This window comes from Opisthocomus hoazin, chromosome 2, assembly GCF_030867145.1.
Source record: "Opisthocomus hoazin isolate bOpiHoa1 chromosome 2, bOpiHoa1.hap1, whole genome shotgun sequence".
Taxonomy (NCBI): domain Eukaryota; kingdom Metazoa; phylum Chordata; class Aves; order Opisthocomiformes; family Opisthocomidae; genus Opisthocomus; species Opisthocomus hoazin.
In genome coordinates this window covers 70,319,199-70,336,040 of record NC_134415.1, presented here as the reverse complement: position 1 = coordinate 70,336,040, position 16,842 = coordinate 70,319,199, and the positions used below count along the sequence as shown (strand labels likewise).

Here is a 16,842-nt window from a genome sequence, read left to right as displayed (position 1 = left end):
GTAGCCAATGCACAAAATGCTGCATACATGCAAAAATGATGCTTGTCTCTATAAATATCCAAGATGGGAAAATGAAGCATTGTGTCCCATTTCATAGGCAGAAGAGACAGGTACATGAACAAGTTGCCACCAAGTAAATGAGCGTGGCTTTACAGCTCATTAACTACTCCATGGCAACTGTCTGTGTGGTTATAGCTCCAGAGTAAATGTGAGGTAGCTCTGACCCTGACTGAAAGTGAGGCAATGTATCTCATGTTTACCTGAGTTTTAAGCATCCGTATAAAGTAACTAATGAGCTGTAAATCCACACTCTTTCTTCACAGGTGGCAGTTTCTTCATGTACCCTGAGGCAATGATATTTATGTGATTTGTCTGGTGTCACCAAAGCAGCATCTGACAGAAATGGGAACGTAAACCAGACCTACCAATCTCCTGCAAACCCCACTCCTCACATGGCCAAATTTTCCTGTAGAACTATTGTTACATTGCTTGGCACATCTCCCTTCAAATGAGAGCAATTCACAAGCAAACTCAGCCACTCTTTTCCTCATTAATACAGCAGAACAGGCATATTCCACTTATGTAAAACAGATGGATTGGTAAAAGTAGCTTCCAGATACACTTTCTTCATTTCACACATAAAATATTATTTACTTTTCCAAAGACTCCTAAATTTGAAGGTTAAAAAAAAATTGATGCATTGCAAATAGATTTATCCCGTTTTATTAATCAGATTTCAACTCTAGCTAATCTAGAGTCCAACTTACTGCAGTCTAAGCAGTCTTTAGCCACAGTGTTGTCCATCAGGGTGGTGCATGGCATTCCTCAAACTAGCGACGAGGCTTCTTTCTCTTCCTTTTTTTCACCAGTGACTCCTATCAAATGATACTCAGACTCCATCACACTCCTTCTGGTGGACCATTGATACAAGCCACTGCTTACAGTCATGGCAAGACTGAGATCCTTGCTCTGATTTTTTGGTGGCACCACAGAAATCATAACAGAATAGAATACCCTGTGCCTTCTAAAATCCCTTGCTACTTTCTATTTAAAAAAAAAAAAGAAAAAGAAACCCATGGGAGGAAAATCTGAACTACAGCATCACAACATATTGCCATTTAAAATATTTACCAGTAAAATTATTTCATGTCCTGAGGTAGAACAAGAACATAATGCTGTTAAATACCTTGACAAAGTTCAGTGTAAATTATACAACTCTATCCATAAAGAAGGGAAATTAATTTTCTCGGTACAGTACAGACATTAAATACGTTGGTTTTCAGCCTTTAAAAGCTCCCTCATATAATAATTGATAAACCTCACTATTAATTTTACTATCACCATGCTTTTTATGTCATATCTGTGGACTAACGTATTCAAAAAGCAGAGAGGGAAATCCCAGGACTCGGACTGTCTTTACGAATTTTAATGGATTTGATGAGTCTCTCCAGAGTACTCTCTGTTTCCTGATAATCCTGATAATCAGCAATTCCTCACTGCGAGGACTCTGGAAAATGTGAGTCGTGCCTACAGGTCCCTTGGGATTTGACCCTGCTGTCACACTGACAGCAACGTTCTTATTTCACTTCATGGCGCAATATATTTCACAGCATAATCCCAACCTTTTGGGATGCTTTCAGTTCTGGGATGCCCAGCTCTGACAGTACGGCAAAAGCTCAAATTTCACAAAGGAAGGAATAATGTAAATGGGAAATATCAGTCCTTTCTTTTACATTGGCGGCATGCAACACTTTAGTGACTCTGATGAGCATTTTTTTCTTTTTTTTTCCTTTTTTAGCAGAGCCTCTGTCAACACTAGTTGATTAAACAGCACCTGTAAACATCCCTGGGCTCAGTTTCAACTCGTGCCAACCAGCAGTGTCCCAAGCAGTTCCTGGGTGTGATCTGGGGGTTAGAGCACCCCAAGGCCCACTCCCAGCATGGTGTCTGCAGGCAGCCCCACAAATTTGAAGACTAAAAGAGTTAGTAGCAGAGACATCAGCCACCTCATGCCAGTTGGCCTTCAGAGCCCAGAAAAGTCCTGAAGGTGTTTGAGCAGGGATTGAGTCAGCGATCCTGGCAACTGCCTGGAGTTCCAGCAGCTGGCTTTGTGGGAGCCTCAGGAGCTCCAGGCAGGTTGCTGCTGGTCCTTCAGGCGGGCATTGCAGGGCTACAGGGACTGCTACACCACAAGATTATCTCTTGTGTACACCACACAATAATAATGTGGTGTAGCTTATCTCTGGCCAGTTTAAGCTGGAAAACTCTTTGGTAACTTCCAAACAGACCAAAATACAGGCTGTAATAGGTAGCACCTCAGTAACCAACTGTCCATGAACTGAATTTTCTGACATTCTTGCCATGAGGAGAAGGACAAACAATAGAGTGCAGTCTGGAGAACAGCACTGTGGGAAGTCAGGCTGCTTGGAACAGAGCTGAAAAAAAGACATTTCAGTTCACCTCTCAAATTATATTTTTGGAGATTTATTCTGCTGCAGTACTTCCTGGAATTTTGGAGGTTTTCTTAACTTTTTTGTCCTGCTTCATAATTGTATGTAATTATGTGATTTTGTTACGTCACGTGCTTTGTTATATTATGTACTTTCTGCAAGAGAGAAAAAAATGTGCCAGCCAATTCTCCCCTTACTGACATCAATGGCTGTTGGCTCAAACACTCCGTGCAGGGTTTTTCCTCTACTTATCAAGGGTTCCATATTTTCATGTGGTCCAATTTTTTATTTCTTCTGGGCATCTTTTTTATTTTGGTATTTCTTTTCTCTTTGTTCTCCAAGTAATTCATTTTTAGCTCTAAATTAAGCAATTTGCTTTTAACCAGTTGGCATTTCCATCAGTCAGCATATCCAAATGTTCATCTGTACCTTCCTTAATTTCATGTACTATATCAGCATTTCCTGTAGCAGTAATGGCTTTCTGCAGTGAGACTTACACCTCAGATTGCCCTGCTAGTTTTTCAGGCAATTATCTACTGCCTTTCCTCCTGGCAGGCACGTTGCCGTCTTCCTCATTGTATTTTGCTTTTGAGAGTAAGATCAGTCCAGAGTAAAAGTGCCTACCAGAGACTTAAAGCTTCTCTGTGGAAACTTTAAGCTTGCAGTATTCTTTAAAAGAGAAAGAGGTCTTAATGCCAGCCCTCCATACACAGAATATCAGGAAAACTCCAGTCACTTATTAGCTGGGGTTTCCTGCACCTCTCACTCCTTCCTCCTGGTTCATACATAGTCCACAGGCTACCCAGCAGTCCTGGTCCCCCATCATTCAGATTAGAGTGCTTCTCCAGCCAGCATTGCTTGGTTTCTTTTGAAGAAAAACCCAGGACATATGGGATAGCATACATGCAGGCTTCAGCCCAGCATGGTATCAGGATGCATATAGGGTTCCCAGAAAATGGTCACACACCCCCAGGTATGGACATAGCTATAAGGATCTCTGCAACAGAGCACCAATATGAAGTCCTTCAGCTTGGACTGTCCAATCTACAACAGAAAAATGGCTTGACACTTGTCAGCACCTACAGCCTGCTCCAATTTTGCTCTTAAAAACCTAGCTGAAGACTGATACTCTGCTGAGATATGGAACAGGTGCTGCTGGGGAAGGAGATGAAAACCCACGTGTAGCTTGGGATGTCCCTGCAGCTCCTACCTGATAATGCCTGTGGCTTTGGCTTCAGCTCACTGCATGAGCGAAGAGCAAGAGGGGGCTATGTGTTGGGGGGAAACATGGAAGAGGAGAAGACAAGCCTGTCTGAAAGCAGTAGAGAGGACTGGTGAACCAATGCCATAAACATGTGGGTAGGGCTGAAGGGCATATGACAAGTGAGGTGCTGGGGGACCCAAGACCCATGGGTCTGTGAGAAATCAGTTCCATGTGGCACAGAATGGGTGTTAGGAAGAAACAGACTCTGTGGCATAGTGTGACCGTTGTGCTTGGAGGACCAAGAAGCTGCTGCGTGAGGACTCAGAGGGGTTTAGGGCCTGACTCACCAGATGAGGCTGTGGTGGGGAAGGGATCTTGAGAGACTTCAAGAATTTGGCCACAATGACAATGTGGGGTGGTTATTAAGCTGTAAGGGCTGCGTTTCCAGCCTTCCCATGGTCCATATTAGGGACTTACAAAGCTGTTGGAAAGTGTCAGGGAGAAACAGTACATGGGATGTAGAGAAGCAGGGGGAGAGAGACGGTGGAAGGTGAAACTCCAGGGAGAGAGAAACCTACTGTCCAGTGGGGACAGAGAAAAAGAGAGGAAGAGGAAGCACGACTGCAGCCTCAGCAGCCACAATGCTGCACCTGTCAGAGAGAAACCTTCTTGCTCACATTTGCATATGCACATTTTTTACATCTGCTAATGAATCACGCTTTGCTCCCTCATTTCCAGTGCCAGAAGATTATTAATTCCTGAAGTCTGTTCTTAGCTATTCCTTGCTGGCTGTCCAGCATGCATTTGCTAATATGTATTTATTTAGGAAGGTTAGTTTCTGGCTACACAGCAGAAATATTTGTGTTAAATCTACTCTATAAAGGCCCTAAAAACATGAAAAATGCTCTGGAAGCAGAAAAGAAATAGTTAGGAGGAAGGAAAGGAGGCGCTGCAGGAAAACTCATTTACTGAAAAATGTAGCTTATGTCTTATCAATTTAATTCCAGATAAGTCTTCATTTTGCTGTGAAGACAGATGCGATAAATATGTTAATGGCAGATTTCGATAGTTCAGTTTGTAGAACTGCAAAGCCAGATGGAAGTGATAATTTTTCTTTCATTTTAGTTTTGAAATAAAAAGCAAGAAAGCAAGAAAGTTCCTGATATCATAACACTGTAATGACTTTTTGAAGGATAATGGGCCTTAGCACAGACTAACGATTAACTATCATGCCCTGATACTTACTATTTTATTAAATTCCGGTTTCCCCAGCTGGAATTCTTTCAGCTTTCTTGCCAGAGGAGAGCAGATCACTGCCTGTGCCTGACTTTTCCAGTTCCACATTCATAAGGGCATTTAGCAGCAGTCGTAACTTGGTGAGTATTTTACTGTTTCTACTGTTGCTCAGGCTAGATGCATGCTTAATCAGACCACTGAAAACAGCACTGGATGGAGCTAACCTCTCTTACTGTTTAGGAGGAGTCAAATGCTGCCTTTCTTAATTGCTTAAGCAGCGCACTTAGTGCCCTCAGGGATTTAGGAATATCGGGACTGAACTGTGGCCTTCCATGCCTTGATTACAGTTACCCCAGTATTAACATGCACTTTGCGATATCTTCTTTGATTGTTTCAATTTAAAACAGAGCCATTGCAGCACACATATTAACATTTTCTTTTATCTGTAGGATATTTACTGCTTGAACTGATAGCCAAAAAGAAAGCTAGAAAACTTTTGCTGCTTGAATCGCCTTGAAAGGGAGGAAATAGTACATAGTAGGTAAAAAGCCCAAGGAAATTTTATGAAACTGTTTTCAGGCTGTTTTTGTTCAGGGTCCCACCTGAAACTTTACTCTGGAGTTACTAACCCCCCCCGAGGACTTCATTCCAATGATTCCAGTGAGGAAAATGTGGATTTTATGTGAATGACTGCTTGTATCCTACATTGTACCATTAGGCAAAGCGTACAACTGTTGTGTTGTCATCAGTGTCCTCAGTTGGGGGTGCTTGTGGGTAGAGGTGATATTGGTTATTAGATAGATATCTGATATTTGATATTGACATTAGATAGATATCTGATATCTGAAATATCAGATTAATTTCATCATTTGATACATGCTATTTTGTTTCATTTGTTTAGTTTGCATATATTTTCTTGGGGTTTGTCTCAAATAATATAAAATTGCAAAGATATGGGATCTGGATGTTTCTTACCCAAACAAAATGATCAGATGAGAAGGAAAAGGAAAGTCTGCACTGTACTGTACTGTGGAGGGGAGAGGAGAGATCCCCAAGCGCTGGATGTGAAAGCTGTGTCAGCAGGAGCCAAGCCAACTTAATTAGCCCTGTGAAGAGACTGGGCAGAGTGCTTGGTTAATGCAGCTATATTATGCTTGAGAATTCATCTGTTGTCTCTGGACTTTGCTGAACTGTGCGAACATCAGTGTTTCTGCAGCGCTGCACTTCACACGCAAGCAGAGGCAGTTCTTGCCCTCAGCTGAGGTGCCAGTCCCTACTGGCTGCTAATCTCTTCATCTCTTCTGTGACTAACGTAACCAAAAGCACAGTGAAATATACGCTGTGCAGTCTTGCTCCCAGCCCTAGTGTTCCCTCACCAAGGTCAGGGAACAGCAGGCAGAGACAGCTGAAGCCTCTCTGCCCTCACAGCCTTGCTGTGAGTGAAGAGGCGATCAAACCACAAGCCGTAGCTAGCGGCGACCCACCCTTGCAGAGCATCCTCAGGTATTGGCACAGAACAGCCGGATCTTAGTCCTCTGTGGACTCGTGCAGCAGCAGCATTTAATCCTGGAGCACCGAGCCCAGCAGCGCTGCCCAGCTGGCGGGCAAGGAAGCCATCGACCACCCTCCAGCAAGCGGGCAGAGCTCCCTGAGCACCAGGCGGGGAGCTGCCTGCAGGAGGATCATGGCAATTCATGCAGCACTAAAGCTTATTCCAGCCTGCCACCTCGTCAGGCTATAGTTCGGCTCATTAGGACGTTCGTCTGTTACTTATGCAAATAAGTCTATGCATAGTCAAAAAATATGCAAAGGGTGCTGTTTATCACTTTGGCACAATCGCCAACTTTCTGAACCCTCCGACATCCCTGAGACACGTAGAAGAAAATCCGGTCTCCCCTATGGCCGTTGCTGGCAGAGAGGCCGAGGCCAAGCCTATCCGCTTCGATCCACGTCCTCTCAGAGGACTCGCGATGCTGGGGATGGGAGAGATAAGGCATTCCGCGCGACTTTAAGCCTATTGTGTTACAGCTCAGGATGTTTAATCTTATGAATAAGGGATCTCTACTCGTTTCACCTTTCCAGGGAAGGAGATTTACGAATCTGCATAACTCTAAGCATTCTGACTGCAGTTTATTATTTATTTATAACAAGCATATGACAAAAAATGTCCTCTGGAACAGTCTGCATAAATGCATTTCTTTGTCGGACAGCTGCAGTCTAAGGTCACTCTCATGAATGTGCAAAGGAACCTCAGCTCATCCCTCTCCTGCACTTATTGCTCTCTCCTCATTTCAGGAAAATATTATCTTCTGCACGAGTCTAGTCTAGAGTCAACATCTACCTGTTGCTCTCCACACGCAGCCATCAGTAACTGCAGGAGGTCGGAGTCCTCCTGACAAGGGTATGGGCCTAGCAGAAACACAGCTGCAGGGCATTCTTCCCCAGTTCTGTACTCCAGGCCAGTACCAGGCTGACGGCTTGCCTGTTACCTCCAGGAACCAGTTTCTCATACATCCTCCCTAGCCTACCAGGATGGCTTATTTAAGCTACTGCAAGGGTCACTGTACATACTAGCAGGAAAGAAGTTTCCATAGTACAAGTAAAGACAGAAGAAAATGAGACAGCTTTTTGCTCTATTACCCTTATCTGAGAGAACCACCTGACCCATGCACTTGTCTTGGTCTGTTGTAACCATCTCCCAGGACCAATGTGGAGCTCTGGACCTGCATGTGGTCTTGGAATTGGTGCTGAGGGGAGGAACACCTCCAGCAGGCAAGGAGAGGTACTCACAAGGGCTCCCCTTCCAGCATGGCTACAACTGGACCTTAACTTCATAGCAACACAAAAAAATAACTTTCCTGAACCCCCCAAAATATAATTCCATGAGTTACATTGCATTTAAAAAGCAGCACAATCATAACGCAGAGGCCTGAAAGTATTTCCAATGTTTTTTTCTTTTTCTTCTGTGGGGAATCTGTATCTGCACATAAGGGCAACTATAGCCTAAGTTGAATACCTCCTGGACAGTCTGTCTTGTTAAAGTCCATCAAGGTGCCTTTCTTCTGTTCTTTCAATATATGCAAGAAAATTGTGGTGGGTTGACCCCAGCCAGCAGCTAAGCACCCACCCAGCTGCTCGCTCACTCCTGCCTGACATCAGGCTGGTGATCTCATCAGGAGAGAAAACAGTAAAAGCAAGAAAACTCATGAGTTGAGATAAAGGCAGTTTAATAAGTGAAGAGGAAAAAAGCCCCAGGATGCAAAGGCTGTCACCACCTCCCATAAGCAGACTGGTGTCGAGCCAGTCTCTGAGCTACCGCTGCCTTCCCAGAACAACCACCCCCTCCGTTTTTATTGCTGAGCATGGCATTATATATCATGGAATATCCCTGTGGTCAGCTGGGGTCAGCTCTCCTGGCTGTGTCCCCTCCCAGCTTCTTGCCCACCCCCAGCCTACTTGCTGGGAGGGGCAGCCTGGGAAAAAGATAAGGCCTTGACACTGTGGGCACACTGCTCTGCAATAGCCAAAACACTGGTGTGTCATCAGCAGTGTTTTAGTCACAAATCCAAAGCGCAGTATCTTACAGGCTGCTCTGAAGAAAATGAACTCCAACTCAGCCAGACCCAACACAAAAAGTAATGAACAAATGCATTGCCTTAGGTTAGCAATGAAGAAAATTGGCCTAGAAGGGGCACTTCTTTCTTAACATCCAGAGCTCTTCTGGAACGGCTATCCTTTTTATTCCAAATCTGTTTGCCACTTGGGTAAGTGCAAAACCATGCAGTCAAACATATCTGTACAACTTGACTGTCTGTGAATTTAATTCTGCCATTGCCAGCTGAGCAAAATTAGCTTTACATTGTGAAAACATATGCTTCCCCTTAATAAAGATTTAAATACAGCCACTTCAAGTCTCTCCCTTCGCTTCTGCATTGTTGCTGTAAAGGATTATCCATGCAAAATTGTATGGCCAAGCTTTCTGCTGTGAGTCGGCATGGTTCCGTTGTTTTTCATGGATCAATTAACACACACTGAAGATTTTAGCCATTGCTGTCTATAATGGTTAATTTGCCTATTACAGGGAACTGGGAGCCATCTGTGCTCATGCCAGAAGGATACACCAGCGAAATGGAGACTGTAAACTGACAGAACATGACCTATGGTAGTAAGAGATTCAAAGACAAGGTAGGATACCTTACCTTTGAAGGCTGTAGTACATCAGACACACCTTGCTCAAGTACTGCAAAACCAGGTTTTTGTGCAAGTGCTCGTGGCTTTTTGGGAGGCCTGGGTGGTGGATGAAAGGTTTGGTTTTCGTATCTGCGCACCATATAGTATTGCTCTTCGCTGATCTCTTCCACTGTTGTCTTAGTCGCAGGAGGTACAACTGTCTGGACATCTTTGCTGAGCAAATGGACCGACATATTCAAGCGATATACAGGAATCTCCCAGCTCTCTGCTGGACTGCTGGTGCTACTGATCAGCAAGTAAGAGTCTGTGATTTCTTCTTCCAGCTGTAGACCAGGCACAGCAGCCAAGACGTCTTCCTCAACAGAAAGGTCCCTCACGGACACTTTGACATTAAAAGGCAAACGAAATTCCTTGCAAATCTCAGAAAGCTGGTACTGTTTCTTATCATGAATCACTTCCACAAAGCCACCTTCCATGTACATGGGGAGGAATACTTTCTTATATTTGTCACTTAGTATTTGTTCACAAGCTAAAACATCTATGACTTTCTTTCTTCCCTCATAGAGAACTTCACTACTCTGGCATTGCTGAACTAGAAACTGATCTCCAACCGAAACAGAAAAAAGCTCTTTATGAGTGGAATCAAAAGATTTAGTTGCTACAACATGAAGCTGTTCTTTTTCAGTTCTTGCTATCTCTAAGTCATAGGCAGTTGGAAACTCCCGAGGTCTTCTCTTGAACTTTCCTTTGTAGCTCATAGGGATTAAAAAATGCCTTTTGGGGGAATCACTTCTGATCTCGGAGGCTAGGACTCTTGTTGCCTGGTACTTTTTGTAGATGACGATCTCTTTCCCTGTATGCAAGAAGTTATAAGGTTTTTGGCTTCCTGAAGGCCCTTCCATTATCTCAGCAACCATAGGAAATTCCTTGCTTGTTCTCTCAAATACATCTTCCAAAGACAGTGGCTGAAGGAAAGAGCTAATGTCATACCAGTCTGTTATATCCTTGACCTCGACATCTAGATCTGAGAGGATATGAACTATGTCTTTTCGAACTGAAAAGAAAAAGAAATACATTGATTTTTGTTTTCAGACTGACATTTGAATAAAATATACATGTCCGGTTAGCCAGATACTGAAAGTAACTTCCCTGAGGTGTTCGCCTGCATATGTTAACGTGCACAATGAATAGAGCCAGTCAAAGTCTAACTGTTAAAATTTGAGATATATGTCTATCAGATATGCAGGAGACCTCACAAAGGAAGAGAGAAACAAGAGGAGATGAGAATTAGGTATCCAAGTGAACAAAAGTTTAAGAAAAAGAAACAGGAAAAAAATCTGTTTCACTGTATTTCTCACAGGACCTCCAAGTTTAATCAGCTACTTATCTTATAAAACTCTTTTTCTTGAGTACAAGATACATTTCTATTATTTTATTGTGTAGTAACTTATGGTTTCTCTGAAGAAATGGGTGGGTGAACATTTTTAAGTGAATAAATAGCATTTGAACCCATTAACACATGTTGTTACTGTGGCCATTCTGGGAGAAATAAGATATTTTGATATGTATAAGAATAATGAAAGTATCCATAATTATGAGAAAATAATGTAACTTTTAAAAAAAGGCAAAACTTTTGTATAACAAAGTCTAAGTTTATTGTTAGTGAATGAAGAAATATCTACTACAATGGTCCTCTGTGGAACTCTTGCATGTTTTTCTGCAGCATCTGGTTTTATTCACTGTCAGAACCGAGTCATTGCATTTAACAGTCTGACAGGGAACAGCAACTCTTCTATCAGAACTGAACTTGCAAAATTTTGGATGCAAAACTTCCAAGCCCAAAGCTGACTACGCAGTCAAGGCTCGTTTAAGAATTTGGCTCCACATCAGTGACACCACAGATCACTGACCAGGGCAGTAAAATTTAACAAGCAAATAATATTTAATGACTCTCTTCAGTAAGACTTATTCTGCATAAACCTGCACACAAGGATAGTATATCCTGGATTCACACTTCCTTGTGGCAGGACATACCAATATTTTATATTTCAAAGTCAGTGTCAGATGTATTTTATATGATAGAGTTTTATGACAGTAATTCAGGATCTGTTTATTCCAGCCCTCCTTTTGTCACATTGATGCCTTTAGGTGACAAACATCCTAAGCACCACAAGGGAATGTCAATGAAGGAGGAATGACTAGTGAAATTGAAAGTTTTCTGTCAGCATTTGGGGGAGTTCCACACACATAATTTGTTCATTATTAAGATTGAGAGGTATAGAGGATTCCTGCCTACAGCCTGTAAAAATGTAATCTGCTATCCCTCTTATCAGGAATCTTTTTTATTGAATTGTGGATAGTATTTCTCCTACTTTATCTTGTGTCTATTTATAGTTCTTCTAAAAATGGTGAAAATCCATTTTGCACGGTCCACAAGAAAGTAGTTGATCATGTACCATGAAGCCTACTTTTAAAGTTTGTATTAAATAGTTATTGAGGACATATTTAATGCTTCATAAATGTTGAGCACATTATGAAACATAAATGGGCATGAAATAAAATCAACAAATACAACTCTCAGTGGAATATCTGATTGGATGACAAGTGAATACCATACTTTTCTGAATGTTCTGAAAGCTTTTTAGAAACACTAAATTCATGTTGATTTTGCACATATATCTATGTGGGTATAGGAATACACCTAAGTGAACCCAGCTTCAGGAGAATGGCTAGATTCCTGAATCTAACTAAAGTTGTAGAAACCAAAGTATTTTATCTCATGAAGATATACTTTCCAAAGTCACACATTAAATCACATAGCAAGCACAGTTGAATAGCTCATGATAAGCATTTTTCAATTATAGTACGTTGTGCTGTCTCTGCTCACCTTTTGTTTCTCCTCCTTTTATCCATTTACTTACACCATTCGTAAGAGAAATCTCACTTGTGAAAAGATTTCCTGCTTAATATCCTCATGAATGACTTGTTTCTATTAGGATTTCATTTCTATGGAGCTCACTGGTCTGCTTCTAGTAAAGGCAACAGACAGCAAAACCTTCCCAAAAGCTAAGGTCCTATCCTGCAGAAGTTGACAGGATGGGTGCATCGACAAGTCTAAATTGCAGTGGGTTTCCATCTACTGCCTGGGCTGTCCTCAAGCAAGGTCAAAGATTTTAGCTTAAGCTGTTTTTTTGCTTAGGTAGGTATCTCCACTCAGAGAAGGTACGCTATGCACGCACACATGGGTCATTACTGTAGCTCAGCTATTCAAGTCACAATAACTCAGAAGAATTTCACTGTGTGCTTATACCCTTGCACAACTTTGAATTTTATTCCCATGACTAATTTCACTAATAGGTTTAAAGTAACGCATAGATACAGACACTGGTAAAAACAGAACCCAGCATTTTCAATGTTTTGGTGGAACGACTAGAACAGTGGTCATGTGCCATGGACAATCATATATATTTTTTTAAGTAAAAGCACTTAACAAAATTACAGCTTTTAAAGATATTGGTTTTGTAATATGTTCCCGTTTCCTCAAACTTAGGGGTTTCAGAAATTGTCCGGGACTCTTTTCTCTTTATATTCTACTGATATTTGTTTCAGCAATAGAGTAAAATAATATGGTTTTGCTTTCTGCAACATCCTCATTCTGAAAAATAAATGGTAGTTCAGTGTGTTACCACATGTATGTGTATATTCTTTTTGTACCTCCCAGCCATAGCCATAATTGATCAAGTGGCTTCTCCATGGACAAAGCCTGAGACATAAAGAAAGAGAATCTGAGAACTAAATTCCTAATCTCCACTTTTTTATTATACAATGTATTTTCTTTGCAATGTTGATTTAATTGTGGTGATCAATAAAATGGCAACAGAAAGAAATGCAAGGTAACTATCTGAATTGACAGCTGATGAAGGAATAAAAAAGGCAATATTTTTATCTTTCTTCATTTTGAAACAAGTATCAGCAGCAAATATGGGTCAGAAATTCTTGACCAAAATGAATCCGTCCTGTCTATTTTAAGCAAATTTTGTGCATTTAAGGGTACTTTGCTATGTCAAAATGAACAGAACATTGACTGTGACTCTTACTTACATTTCATTACTGCCTGCATTTCATAGACAGGTGTGAGAATCAAGCAACCGTCAAAATTCTCAGGAAGTGGATTAGAGGAGTCCCACGTATGTAAAGTATTGGAAAGTTTGACAATTCTGTTTCTGCACTTAGGGATTTTCCATTCTGCAATCTCTTTTAGGGTGTATATCTGGTCATCTTCACACTCGTAGAATTTTCCTTCTTGTGAAAGGGGTAAAGTAAAGGAATGAGACTGGTTATTTCTGACCACACCACAGTTCACAGCCATCATTCCATTGACCTCTTCCACTGAGTTGAAGGTGATCTGCTCACCGTGTTTGACAGTGAGGTTTGCCAATTTTATATCCTCAGGGCTGTAGAAGCATGGATGGCCAAATCTTGTTGGCCCAATAAAGACTTTTCTTGTAATTTCTTCAATGCTGACATATGGAGTTTTATCTGCCACAACCTTATAAAGACCTAAGAACAGAAAACTTGCGTTATAAAAAGGGAAATATATAAAGGAAGCCATGCCAAATTTTAGACTGTGAATGCAGCAAAAATGGGGAGCAAAGCATATCAAATAATTAATGGCTGATAGTTTGATTGCTAGAAATGTGACTTTATAAAGATAATATCAAGTACATATCATAGTACAAATCATAGGTGTTAAACAATCCTTTCTATTCTGCAGGTAATCTCTGCCATCCAACATTTTTACGTCCATGGTAAAAACAGAAAAAAGTTATTTTCTTTGCTACAGAAAAAAGAAAAAATATCTTAAATTGTTTTCTGTCTTCTCAGGAAACCAACCTTTAAGAAAAAAATGCAGACATGGTATGAGGAAGAGCAACACTAACATGATCAGTGAAATGCAGGATAAAGTTTCTACCTAAACATTGTACTGTGTGTTCTTCCACACACAGACGGGGGATTCCTAGACCAAGTATGTTTAAAGATACATCAAAAATGAGAAAGTAGCGTCTACAGATAAGAATGAGCCAAGGAAACTGATTTTAATATCTCTGATAGCCCAGACCACAAGATGGAGTAATTCAGAGTTTTAGTATTGTAGCATTGTGGCCATCAAAAGGCAATTGAAGTGCTGAAGTACTGCAAGGCAGAAGCTGCATCTGAGCTTCCCTATCCCCTAGGGACATTATTATTTCATGTTAATCACGCCCCTTGGAGCTGTCTCATTAAGAGTCTACATCGCAAGAAAAATATGTACATTTCTATATTTGCAAGAGTGTTTTTATAGAGGAAGATGAAGTGGATGGTTTAGAGGACTAAACAGTAGGGTTTAGCTGAACTGTGTGATTCAGCCGTCTTTTTCCCCAGGCACGGCAATGTGAATGCTGCCTCATGGAATTACATTGCTGCTTCCTAGGACAGGCATTGACTAAGGCTCTCTTCCAAGTGAGTATAACTGAACACAGAGGTTATTCCTAGGCCAAGTTTGCAAGCCAGGGGACCCACACAAATTAACTCATAGCTACAGCTACAGTGACAAAGCAGCCAGGCTCCCTGGGAGGTGCAGTACCTTTTCTCCTTCCTTCCTCCAAAGCGGAAATCCTGTGTCCCCTTGCTGCTCCACACTTTTGCCTCCTCTGGACCACACAAAGGGCATTGTATCTTTGTGGTAAAGGAATACTCCCACCTTGGCCTTCATGGAGCTTGGGATGGGGACTTAAGGATTGCTGCTTGGCACTGCTACTGACTCTTTCATGGCAGCTCCACATCTCATGAGTGGTTTCTGCCATGTCTACAAAGGTTTAAGTGTCCCATCCATCTGTCCCCAGTTGTCTAACGTGGGATCTGGGTCCACACTGGCTATGACTCCCTTCTTGTGGGAACCAGAGTGTGAGAAAAGAGCAGGATGCCCCAGCAGATACCTGGGTCTCAGCAAGGTGGGCTGCTGCCAGAACACAGTTCCTGTTGGATGTTGGGAAGACACTCACTCCTTTCTCTAGCCGTCCTTTAATAGTGGGATTGTTTAACAAATTATATGAGGGGATTGCTTCAGTTAAAAATAACCTCCAAATTTCTTATTTTTTCCCTCACTTTTTCCCTTACCGAGTTTCACCCACTGACCACGATAAACACAACTGAAGGGCCTGCCTGGAAGCAGGAGCTCCTTAAGACTGTATTCTTTAAAAAGTACACATCAAACCATTGCCTCCACCACAACAGTTTGGTGGTTTTTCCACAGAATTGATGTGATTTTTGTTTCACTGTAACAAAAAACAGTACTTTCACTTCATAGCTTTAGCACCCTTCTTGTTCAAGGAGATGTTATGAAGATTCTGTCTATTGAGTAGCTTTTAGCTGAATTGATCATCAGATTGGGCATGTGTGATTCTAGGTACCCCATGAGACCACCAGGAACTGTGGCAACTAACAGCTCTGAGGGTTTGTCTGCAGCAGAAACAGTAATGGCCTATTTGATCTACTGCAGAAATAGTCACTATTTGTGCCTATATAACTGCTTTCTGCCCAGGGAGGTTGTGGAGTCTCCTTCTCTGGAGATATTCAAGACCTGCCTGGACAAGGTCCTGTGCAGCCTGCTGTAGGTGACCCTGCTTCGGCAGAGGGGTTGGACTAGATGACCCACAGAGGTCCCTTCCAACCCCTACCATTCTGTGATTCTGTGATTCTGTGAATTCTGTGCCTTCACAGCTGTCTGTATGACAGCTTTTCCTGTGTGAAATTAATACCCTTGTGCAAATACATCCCTGCATACATGTCCTCACTGCAACACCATGGGAAAGCCTTCAGGCCTTTTTCTGGGCTGCAAGGAAGCCATGCATGAATGCAGCTGTACAAGTACAAAGTGCGACTTCAACACACTTTTCTTCCTCACTGGTATTTCTAATGTTTCTCACAGCTATTTTTAACACAATTATTATCAAGCATGTTATCTACCCCCGTCCAAATCACTACTGGAGCTGTCAGTGCAGATCAAGACAAACTAGTTCATCAGCATTTAGAAAATATTGCAGTGACAAGACACCAATGACAAACTGAAATTGTGGAAAAGACATCATCTCCCAAACAGTGTCTCAGTGTCATGCTTTGCAAACACAAGATGAGCATCATCTCCTGGCAGTGCTGGGAGAAAGCAAATAGGAATATTCTTCATTAAAAATGTATTCAAAGTACATACGATGTATCCCAAAGGCAAGAACTATGTTTACCCATCTGTGATACAGGAGCACGTGCATTGCTCTAGAAAACCTCCAGAACTGCATTTAAAAGCCTCCATAAACTGTGTTAAAAAACCATCCGCAGTTGAAAATATTTGGCAATGTACAGGTATGAGAAACATTCTTCTCCTCTATGAGTTTGACAGTAGACTCCAGCTCTACTAATCTTGCTGGGACTAGAGAATTATTTGGAAGCCAGCTATTTCAGCAACAAACTGATGAGCAACCTGGGTTGGGAAGAAGGTTTCATATGGAAACATAATTACCAGATCTCATACAAAACTAGACAACTGATTATCCCCTCGGGCCCAGGTAGACTGACTTTGTCAGGGTTGGGAGCACAAAAATCTTCACCTTCCATTCTGGTGGTTTTCTTAATTTTGGAAACAGAATGCAACTAAAGAGCCATGTTGCCTTGCATACTTAGCTTCTGTAATGATGAGACCCATGAAGCAGAGGCAGCTAATAGCCACCT

General features: G+C 41.8%; 1 protein-coding gene across 2 annotated transcripts in view; it reads right to left on the bottom strand.

The window, feature by feature from the left end:
• The window catches only part of THEMIS (thymocyte selection associated), a 73,691-nt gene that overhangs the window by 36,966 nt on the left and 19,883 nt on the right, over positions 1 to 16,842 (bottom strand). For both annotated transcript variants that reach the window (XM_075446814.1, XM_009931968.2), the window contains exons 3-4: positions 13,183 to 13,641; positions 9,090 to 10,135 (exon numbers count right to left, since the gene is read on the bottom strand). In XM_075446814.1, coding sequence (XP_075302929.1) covers positions 9,090 to 10,135; positions 13,183 to 13,641 — 1,505 coding nt within the window. The remainder of the gene's footprint in view (positions 1 to 9,089; positions 10,136 to 13,182; positions 13,642 to 16,842) is intronic.